Genomic DNA, 11,448 nt, shown 5'->3' on the forward strand with positions numbered 1-11,448 from the left:
TCTCTGGCGGTTTATCGCTGGTCTCTCTGGCGACATGTCGCTGATCTCGTTGGCGACATAAATCTTAGGACAATCAATTGCCAACGTATATGCCCCCATTGTAGGCCTTTACATAGTCAAGTTGTCAATTCATCATGTTTCTTATATCATAATTCTTCATAAATCATATTTCATATTCTAATTTCGATAATAAAACATATAATCATGTAGTATCGAAATCAATTAATATAATGCATCATGAAATCAATATGTTCAATCATGCTTCATCATAACATTTCAAATAAGATATTTTCATAACAAAATACCATTCATCCAATTCATGCATCGTTTCACAAATCATGCCAGAAAAATATATTACTTATCTCGAACGCATTCCAATAAATCCACATAATTCTATAAATTTTTCTTCCAAAAATTTTGTTCGTAGATCAATATTGCGATATCTCATGATCAAAACATCCACAATCCTATACAGAATCAATTTCAATAATTAGAAAGAATACTAATACCAAATTTCAACGGTTTAGATTGGTTCCGATCATTTAATTTCATCTAATCAAAATCTAATTAGGACCTAAACTATCCAAAGTTTGACTATCAGATCAAATCGGATTCGAAGTGATAGAACCGAGGTTTCTTCATCGATTTCATAAAATCAAGTAGAGAGAGACAATTAGAGGAGAGAGAAATCAATGAGGTACAATTCGAATTGATCAGATGACACAATCCAACATTATGATTGATCCAATATCTCGATTGGTGAAATCAACATGATCAAATCAAGTCATGGCTAGATCGAAATCATGGATGATCAAATCTAAAGATTCATGGTCTGATCAAGGTGGGTGCCAGTACGCTGTCTGACAACCATGGGTCAAGGTTCTTCATTAGAATCAGATCAGGACTATTAAAAGAAATTTCTTCATTCACTAACCTTTTTAGAGAGAGAATCAATCAAGAGAGAGAATATTTTAGAGAGAGAAAATTCTAGAAAAGAAAAATTTTAGAGAGAGAAAACTGATCTTGAATTCTTCAGACAATATGATTCAACAAATCCAGATCGATCAGATCAAATCATGCTAAGATTATCATGTGGATAATTTAATAAAATTATAGAAATTAAAATCTTAAAAATACCTGATCTGATCAAAGTGGATGTCGGTGTACCGTCCGACGATCACAGATCAAAAATCCATCACTAGGATCATTTAAATTCATCATCATTCGTTCTCAAAATTCTAAGAAAATCTTAGGAGAGAGAAATAATCTAGAGAGAGAATTCTAGAGAGAGAAAGTAAAGAGAGAAAATCAAATTTTAGAGAGAAAAATACTAGTTCAGGCTGAAGAGAGAGAGAGAAGAGAGAGAAACTCTCTTTCTCATATTTTATTATTTATATCATTATTTATTAATTTATTTTATTATTTTTTTCTTCTTCTTTTCTTTCTTTTTTTTTTTCTTTTTCTTCACAGAAGAGAGAGAAGAGAAAATCCTATTTATTATATTATTATATTATTATTATTTTATTTTTCTTCTTTCTTTTTTTTTGTTTTTCTTTTCCTTTTTCTTTTCTTTTCCTTCTTTTTCTTTTTCTTTTCCTTCTTTTTCTTTTCTTTTTCTTTTTCTTTTCCTCCTCCTCCTTCTTCTTCTTTTTCTTTTCTTCTTCCCGTGGGCTTGTTTTTGACCGAAACGGGGGATCTTTGATCCCCTCATTGGTTGGCCGACCGACGGCGCAGCCAGCACGGGGATGATCGGCGGCCGAAGGAGAGGTGATCCGGCAGCAAGAGAAGTTCAAACCGGTGGTCGACGGTGACCACCGACGACGGAAAAATGGCAAAAAGGAAGGTTCTTCCGCAACAAAATCCGACGACTTCGGTCGCCGGCGAGCATGCACATCAGCACGGAAAGGAAGGAGAGAAGGGAGGAAGGGGAGGAGGCTTACCTCCGATGCCGGCGAAGCTTTTCCGGTGAAAAATTGGACGGCACAGGAACGGTCTTCCACGGGATTTTTCCGACGATTGCCGCCGACCGGGCTTAGAATCTTCAGTGGAAGGAAGAGAGGAGGGATCTCCTCCTTAAATAGAGCCGGAGGGAGCTCGTCTCCGACTCCGATTGGGAGCCGGCGAGAGGAGGAAGAAGACTCCCTTCGGGTGTCTTCTCCCCTATTTTTTTTATTTTTTATTTTTTTTTGGGCTTTGGTTGATTGTTGCATGGGCCGGGCCAGGCCATGACAGAAGGGATGTAGACTGATATCGTGGACTTTCCTTTGGCATTCTGTGATTTTTTTTTTTGATCATTTTAGCTATATTCATACCAAAGTTGTATCAATACTCCATCTTATAAAAAAAAAAAAAGAAGTTTGGAATATTGCTGTTGTGATAGAAGTATAACACTTCAATTGGATCCTCATCTGAGTTGAGCCAAAGGTGTCTGACTTCGATGAGAACTGTGCTCTCTGCGTGGATTGCAGGAGACAACCAACGACATATTTATCTTTTTCCTTTTGTCAAGCATAAGATCATGTAATCAAAGAATGTAGGGAAAATGATTTTCTGATAAAGATTCAGATACTCTGTGAGTAATTCATGTAGATTGCATGCGAAAGAAAGCCAAATAAAGCACAGGAGAAGCAGGGCAAAGCGGATCTGGTTGAGTGGGTTTGGGCGCTTCAGGGGAAAGGAAAAAGTCCGGATGCAGCAGAGCAGACTGAGCAAGTGTGTTTGATGCTTGTTGGGCTAGGTGTTGGCACACCCAGATTATATGAACTGAGGCCTATTAATTAATGTTCTCAGATTTGATGCTTCGTTACCAATTCTCAAGTGCAGCATGCCTGTTCCAATTTTTTTTACCTCCACCTCTGTTGGATGTCTCTAATCATTTCACTGGCCCTTGCCTGGCATCATGTTACCTTTAGATTCGCTAGTTTTATTTCTTTTGTGCCACATCTGTCCCACCTATAATTGAGGTAAAATGATTTAATGAAAAATTGACACTTTTGTTTAAGGGTGCTCGTGAATAGAGTCCGGTTACCCGATCTTCTAATCCAAACCAGAATTTATCCAACCAAGTTCTTACAAATTGAAACCAGAACCAACCCAATCCTTTTTAGGACCCAAACCAAACTGGACCAATAATATTAATTTTTCAATAAATATGGTAGCTATTGTTGGAGATGGCATCTTTAGTCCTATGTCGGTTATGAGTTAAAAAAAGTATAATTTATATGGACTATAGTATAGATCATTATTCGAATATTTTTTGAAAAATAAAACTACAAGGCCATATACGATAGCCATCGTTGGAGTTAGGAGCATCTTTGACCGCAACAGTAGCCGTTTAAGAAAAAAAATCTTCTTCTGCTACTACAATTTTGGATTTATTCATAACTCATCTAATCACTTCAATAGATGTCAAATTATTAACTTGCCATCTTTTCTAACGCTTTAAATGCGGTATGCAGCTGCACGTGCAAGTGTCCAAATAGTTATTTGTCTGTTTGCAATTCTCGAAACCATTAGGTCGTTAGATAGACTGGGTCCAGTCTATTAGATCAAATCCTAGAGGCGTGGATAACAGAGTGAATTCCCACCCTGTTTCGATCTCGAATAGTTTAAATACCAAGAGAGAAGTGGGTTTAATGTGGTGCATGACTGTTGGACTTGTCCGCCGGATCTGATCCATCTAATAATTTTTTCTTAGAAATATCTCAGATCTTGCAAGCTCAAAATAAAATTGAGGACATGATTAACGTTCCAAATCGAACGACTTGTCCACTGGACCTACTCCAAAGAATGGTTTTGTCTCATGGACATGTCTTCCGGGCATCCAAGAGGCCCGATGTCTCAGCTCAAGCGAGACGTCTAACACGAGAAACTTCGAAAAATTATGTATGCTATCCTTGCGGCATGCCAATACTCATGTACGGGATTAAAGTGAAGGAGAGGTAAGAAAGCATTAATTGCTTCTGCATCATAACATCTCGGCCAACAACAAATTAATGGATAGATCCATTGGCAGGGCACGTCCTTTTCTGACAGGGATGCATGTGCCCTGTGGCAGGCCAAATTTGCGAGAAGACGGGGACGGATTTGGGAGTGCGGAAGCTTCCGCGGACCTTCCTCCATCCCTGTCGAAGCGCGCAACGAAGCAATCAGCGTCGCATAAACGTTGCGTGCTCAAAAACAGCCAGCAGGTACGTCTACCTCCATCCAATAATTTCAGGAATTATCGTTCTCTCCCCTACGAAGGTTCCAGGAAATTTCTTCTCCTGTATCTATTGCGTGGTGGGGAGAAGAGCATACGTCCAGTGTCCTCCTACGTACTCACTCTTCCAACATCCCATCGAGATTTTGATGTCATCTTGTCAACGAGAAGAGAGGGTCCGTGAGGACAGTAATTCTACTTCTCGTTACCTATTTATATTAAGAAACACTTACTTCGCATAAACTTTTAACAAAATTACACATATATATAATGAAAGCAAGGTATGAATTGAGAGTGAGTAATGAATGGTAGAACCGTAGGAGATATTCCAAATGGAAGAATGGATATACAAGCCACAAAAACAAATTGTGTGACGTTACACCAAAAGATCAATGAGGCGGCCATGATTGCATGAATCAGGGGATTTGTGGCGCGACGTTCCCCAACTATCACAGGGCTGCCAGATCGGACGCCATGCGAAACTTCCGGGAACGTTCCCTTCCCATCCTGTTCTTCTTCCTATGCCTTCCAACGCCAGCTTGGGCAGCCCCCGCTCTTACTACTCTAGTGACGTGGCGATGTCCCCTTTCTTGTCTTTTGCGGGACCAAAAAGAATTTGCACAGAGAAAAAAAGAGAGACATTTTTTGTGGCTTCATCTTATCTCCCTTCAATGATTGTCCCGGGCGAACTCTGTATTTATATTACAAGGAGCATAGCGTAGAGAGATGACAGAGAGAGAGAGAGAGAGAGAGAGAGAAAGAGAGTACGGAGTGCGGAGGGTCGAGGGAACTGTGGAGAAACTTCATCACCCAGTGTTGGTGGGTGAAGGTGGTTGTATGTTGTCCAGTATTCCTTCCAAGCTGATAACATCCAGGTCTCGGTCGCTCTAAAGGAGAGGAGGCGAGCAGGGGCCATGGCTTCGGCGGGATACGAGGCGTTGGAGGGTGGCAACCTCAAGGGCGGGGCGCTGAGCAAGGAGATGCGCCACGGCCACGGCCGCACCGCGCACAACATGTCGTCGTCGTCGCTCCGCAAGAAGTCGGATCTGACGCTGGTGTCCAAGGTTCGCTGTGGACTGCTCAGAAGCCTGCTCACCAATCTCCAGGAGATCTTCCTCGGGACCAAGCTCTTCGTCCTCTTCCCCGCCGTTCCCCTCGCCATCGCCGCCCACTACTTCAAGTTTGGTCGCGTACGTACGCCTCCCCCCTCACCTATTTCTCTTCTTTGTTTATTTCTTATTTATTTATTTAAATTAATTATATGTGAAACAGGCTTGGGTGTTCGCGCTGAGTTTGCTGGGTCTCACACCGCTGGCCGAACGAGTGAGCTTCCTCACCGAGTAAGTTTCTCTCGTTTCGCCGCCCAACGCCTGGTTTTTGTTCTCGGAGACGCCGGTTAGTCCTCGCACGTGAAAACAAAGCAAAGCAGGTTCCACATGTGGTCCAAAAAGTAGATTCCTGACCGGTCAAATTAAATTTCCACCTTTGCGTCAATTTTTGACCAGCCGAACTTTGAAATAAAAGCCGTGATATAATATGCTGCTGTAACCCACCGCGATGTTTTGTCATAGCAGTCCGTATTTGACGTTTACACTGTTTTATCTGAATAAGATATAATATTCTTAAAATTCAAATTTTTGTATGTTTTTTATTCGACAATAGTTTAGTTTTTAATTAATAATAAATAAAGACAGCCATTATTTTATTTCCAAATACTCCACTAATGGCTGTCGTAATCATTTTACCCTCATGAGGATTTTGAGTGGCTGGGTCCATTGCAGTGAAATTGCAGTCCTATTTGGAAGCTCGGTACAGGGTGAGGCTGACCGCTAGTCCGCTACCGAGTTAAACATGTTTGGAACTGATATTTGAAGGGCACTTCATTCACACTGCTACATAGATTGGCACTACGAGAGCATTACTATAATCCTTCCAATTACTCTGAATAAATTTTTGCGGTGAGTAGTCGGATGTTCCCACCACTTTCCAATTCATCCCAAAAAAAAAAAAAAACTATAATCCAAGGGACATGCCATTTAGCTTCCGTTTTAAAAGTTCGCTCACCTTGAATCTTTGTGACACCTACATGGACAAAGCTTTGTTTGGAAAAGATAAGCTCCTTTTGACATTAGTGCATTACACTAAGATTTGATGACCTGAAAGCTTCTTCCCAAACCATAAACGAGCGTGCAGCAACATTGAGCTACTTACGTTGAACTTGGAAAGAAACCTTAAGTCCACATTGTAGCTCTTTATGGCTGAGCTAGGAGATCTAATTGTTGCATCCAAAATGAGTTGATCACTTCTTGCTTAGCTAGCTGATTTCTATGAAGCAATAATCATGATATTTGTATATAAGATCCACGCAATTTCTTTCCAATTTCACTGCATCTTTCAGCTTAATTACATGACATCTCCATCACTAACTCTAACTTGCTTTTTCTCCTCCACCTGTAATTTGATTCTGCAGACAAATCGCGTACTATACTGGTCCCACTGGTACGTACGCTCCCTCCGTTCGTTCACATTACTTCCATGTTCCTGATATATATGGATTGCTTCTAACGTGCCTTGAAGCATATGAAACGACCTCTATGCACTAATGATCACATATTGCTACTGCATGCAGTGGGTGGTCTCTTGAATGCCACATGTGGGAATGCCACAGAGTTGATCATAGCTATATTCGCATTGTACGGAGGGAAGATCGAGGTGGTTAAATGCTCCCTCGTGGGTTCCATCCTCTCCAACCTCCTGCTTGTCCTTGGCACCTCCCTCTTGTGTGGTGGCCTTGCCAACCTCCGCAAAGAGCAGTCATTTGACAGAGTAAGTGGTGGAACTAAATGAGGTCTTGCCACATGTACGTAGATCTGCTCGATATATCCTACTTGATTTAATTGTTTGTCTTGTGCTTTAATTGCAGAAGCAAGCTGATGTGAACTCTGGCCTTTTGATGTTGGGTGCCTTGTGCCACATGCTGCCGCTGATGTTTAGGCATGCCATAAGCTCTGGTGAGCTCACGGTGACCACAGTTTCAACGTTGGAGCTGTCGAGAGCTTGCAGCATTGTCATGCTCCTTGCCTATATTGCATACCTCTTCTTTCAGCTGAAGACGCATCGCCAACTCTTTGAGTCGCAAGAGGTGAGTTATGCCTGCCATGGTTTACTGCAATGCAAGGCTTCCCTGCCTAATGGCTCGAAGCAACACCAGCAGAAGTGTCTCATGTTGTTTCAGCTAGCTGATTAATAGAACCAAATTAACTTGCCGATTCTTGTGAATTTCTACCTTCTGCTTCTAATTCCTCTGAGTTGCCAGCAGGAAGATGATGACAATGATGATGTGACCTCTGAAGATGAGCCGGTCATTGGACTCCCAAGTGCGCTGGCTTGGCTTCTGGGAATGACAATTGTGATAGCAGTACTATCTGAGTATGTTGTTGGCACGATTGAGGTAAAGTTTGGCACTCAACGGTCTTTCACACATCAGTACCTCTCTCTCTACATGCGTCAAGATGGTTTCTGGTTGCATATTTATTTATGAAAATTACAACAGATAGATGAAAAGGCAAGAACATTTGATTATTTTTAGCGAAATGCTCTAGAGTTGTATCTATGCCCGATGATCGGTGAAACATATGGCATAGGCTCTCTGAAGAGAGAGAGCTAGATACCATTTTCAATGATCTAGTCTTTAAACTTCAATCAGAGATTGCATGGTGTGACCGAACAATATAAGGCTGTGATTTAGTAATTGAAGTATAAGAGCCATACACATGTCAAGTTACATGGATTCTTGAGCGATCATTCATTCTCTTGAAATTGACTTTCCAACAAAGATTTATGCTGTTTGCAAATTGCAAGACATGAGGATATATGGGTCTATCAATCTTCAAAATAATTGTAGTTAATGTTATCATTCATTTTAATATTGTATATGACTAGAACTGTAACTTAGCTTTACATTATGAGAAGTTGGAAGGACTTTATAGATATAGTAGCCAATTTATTAGAATTGCTATAGAGGATGGAGTTGGTACATTCATTTGTCATTGTCCTTATTGCTTTGCATGTAAGTCAGGTCTACATTATTGCAGGGAAAAATTCCCGTGGATTTATTTTCTAAGGATGGTAAGGATTTGCCAAGCAAAACATTCTCTGCAGTAGATAGCCTTTCAATACTGGTACAAAGCATTTTGTTGCTAATTGAAGAAATAGATAGCTAGGTTGCAATGGAGTTGAAGACATGAAGTCGATTTAACCAAACAAACATATATATGTCCATGATTTTGGAGCATATGCATATGTAGTCTTCTTTCTTTTTTCTTTTAATTCTAATTTCACATTTTTTGCCTCTCCATTTTTTTTTCCTGCACCGTAAACTAGCTTCAACTCATCCTGATCTGGATATAAGATTCTTTACGGATGAGTTATAGCATGTCAATATATGCAGCTATCTCACGCTTGATGGATTATTGGATTCTTCTTTAAATCACTTGCTTTAGATTTATCTCTTTTGCATATTTTTTTTTGATAAACTCCAATAACCATGATGGCTTATTCCTTACCCAGGCTGCTTCAGAATCTTGGGGCATATCCGTAAGCTTCATAAGCATCATCTTGCTACCCATTGTCGGAAATGCTGCAGAGCATGCCGGTGCCATCATATTTGCTTTTAAGAACAAGTTGGTCAGTAATTACCAAGAGCTCACCTTCAGATATATTCTTACATGATTTTGTAGAGGCAAAACTAAATTCCTCTACATGTGAATATGTTGCAGGACATCACCCTTGGAGTCTCCTTAGGATCAGCAACCCAGGTCTCCATGTTTGTGGTGAGATTTTAAGAATTTTGCAAAGCACTACTTAGCTTATCTCTGTTGTTTAAGGAAGATTCTCTAATAATTTTCTTGACATGATTTAGGTTCCATTAAGTGTGATTGTGGCATGGATTATGGGAATCCAAATGGATCTTGATTTCAAACTATTGGAGACAGGCTCATTACTCCTGGCAATATTGGTGACAGCCTTCACCCTTCAGGTAATTTAATCATTCATCCAATGTCAAGTTAAATAAGTTAGTTGCGCTTTAAGTTGCAGTCTCTTTAGTTAAATAAGTTAAATAAGCTCTTCTACAGAATGTATATCAGAATATATCATATTGTACCTAACTTCTTAAATTTGGCTAGACTCATCTGCTAAATGGATGATGAATAAACTCCCTAAGCAAATATATATCAACTTCCTGTTTTTATTGGCTCTCCATCTGATTTTTATGGCCTTGATATGTGCATTTGTCTCCGCACCAAGCTCTAATCATTGAAATAACATGGGCAATTTATACTTGTTTTGCAGGATGGGACTTCGCACTACTTGAAAGGATTTGTTCTCCTACTTTGCTACATTGTCATTGGTGCATGTTTCTTTGTCCTCAAAACCCCACCAAGTAAGTACTGATCAGAGAATTGTTGCACAAAAAATAGCTTCCAAATATTTCTTTATCTAACCCTTCCTTAACTGAATTATCAGATCAAACAAATGACATCAACTTGGGAGTTCTAACCACAAAATCAGGTGTTACTGAAGCTTAGTATGCGGCAAGTTTCACATCTATATGCCTGTCATGCATGTGTTCATAGCATGTCTGTTTGGAGACATCTGCGTGTGTTTGCATCTTTCAACAAAATATTATTGCTAATACCATATGGATAACAGGTTTATCAAGCGTATGACATTGTTGGTTATGTGCAGTGGCAGCTTTCAGACCATGTTAATTCGACCAAGAAACGTGTACTTGGACAAGCATTGTCAACTTTGAAGAACATTTTTCAGTGCACCTTGCTGCCCTGCCATTTCACTTGGATGGGAACTTTTATAGTGAAACAGAGCTTGGGAAAGTTCCAAAGGTCAAGACCAGCTACAAGGTCGGCATCATTTTGTCCATGAAAGCTTTTCGAAGAATGGGAAATATTGAAGAGATGATTCTGGATTTTTTTTTTTTTTCAATCTATGTTCTGTAAAGTGGTTTCAATTTGCATTTTAGGTGATGTAGAGATATATGGTGTTAGCCGAACTCTACTACGTGTTTTGGTTCTTGATTTATATTTAATAAATCAATGGGTTTGTAAGGACTTATGCGCGCATATGTTTTGTCCCATATCGATTATATATTGGGTAGATACATCAAGGAATACAAATAATATTTTTTGATTAGTTTTTTGGATGAGATATTAGTTCAGATTAAGATTTTATATCTTGATGGGATGGGTGGATTTCAGTTACCCTGTTCCGTTTCTATGAAAAAATGGGATTAGGATATGATTAGGATTAGAAAATTTATTCTTGCAGAAAAAGAAGAAAAAAGATGAAAGAAAGAAAAGAAGATTAAAGAAAGAGGTAGCGAAAGGAAAGAAGAAGAAGAAAATAAAAGAATAAAAATGAAGAAAGAAGAAAAAGAGAGGAAAAGAAAGGAGAAAAAGAGAAAGAAAAAGCAAAAGAAAAAAAAAAGAAAGAACGGAAAAGGAAAGGAAAATGTTACAAAAAGAAAGAAAAAAAAAGAAAAGAAATGAAAAGATTACAAAAAGAAAAAGAAAAGAAGATAAAAGATAAAGAAAGAAAAGAAAAAAAAAAAGAAAGGAAAAAAGAGATAGTGGATATCTATCAGGACGTATGATCAAGATGGGACAAGACAGCAAGACGTTCCGTTCTATCGAGTTATATACCAGCATACTTTCATTCTACGGAATTTAAAATCTTGATTAAGATAAATGGTATCAAGATGGATCCATTACTGACATAAACTGGAGGATATTACGATACAGATTCATTGGAGTTGACCATTGGCCTATCATTGTGTTTGTGATTAGATTTGAATGGATTTGGATCTTTAATCTAGCGAAAATATTAAAGCTTAAAGGATGGGTGTCACACCCCAATTTGGGATATAATATGGTTATGCTATCAAGAGGTACTACCGATAATAATATGAATCCAACAATCATATTAAATAAATAAATATTGATTTATATTAACTAAATCTAAATTTAAATAATAAAATCTATTATTTCAAAATTCAAAAGTTATCAACTATAAATTTATAGTTAATTAAAGTATTAAAATTCTATTCCAAAATCATCTTGCTAGCATGAACTCCAAAGCCTAAACTATTCTTCATCTCCAGTGATTTTATTCCTCTGAAAATGGATAATAAAAAAAAATGAGCTATACATCTTAGTAAATAAACTTTATAC

At 38.7% G+C, this 11,448-nt stretch overlaps 1 protein-coding gene across 4 annotated transcripts; it reads left to right on the forward strand.

The window, feature by feature from the left end:
• Positions 1 to 4,927: 4,927 nt before the first annotated feature.
• LOC105049425 (vacuolar cation/proton exchanger 1a) lies at positions 4,928 to 10,329 on the forward strand. 4 transcript variants are annotated; one of them, XM_010929056.3, is made up of 12 exons: positions 4,928 to 5,391; positions 5,474 to 5,541; positions 6,672 to 6,700; positions 6,831 to 7,027; positions 7,125 to 7,343; positions 7,518 to 7,652; positions 8,771 to 8,887; positions 8,980 to 9,033; positions 9,123 to 9,239; positions 9,554 to 9,644; positions 9,728 to 9,772; positions 9,950 to 10,329. In XM_010929056.3, the coding sequence occupies exons 1-12, from the start codon at positions 5,116 to 5,118 to the stop codon at positions 9,970 to 9,972; spliced, it is 1,371 nt and encodes a 456-aa protein (XP_010927358.1). In that variant the 5' UTR covers positions 4,928 to 5,115; the 3' UTR covers positions 9,973 to 10,329. The 4 variants fall into 4 exon arrangements, with proteins under 4 accessions (XP_010927358.1, XP_010927361.1, XP_029121729.1 ...); XM_010929059.3 differs by having other exon boundaries at positions 4,929 to 5,391; positions 9,728 to 9,795; XM_029265896.2 differs by having other exon boundaries at positions 4,929 to 5,391; positions 7,521 to 7,652; positions 9,728 to 9,795.
• The last annotated feature ends 1,119 nt before the right edge of the window (positions 10,330 to 11,448 follow it).

Source organism: Elaeis guineensis, chromosome 8 (genome assembly GCF_000442705.2).
Source record: "Elaeis guineensis isolate ETL-2024a chromosome 8, EG11, whole genome shotgun sequence".
Classification (NCBI taxonomy): domain Eukaryota; kingdom Viridiplantae; phylum Streptophyta; class Magnoliopsida; order Arecales; family Arecaceae; genus Elaeis; species Elaeis guineensis.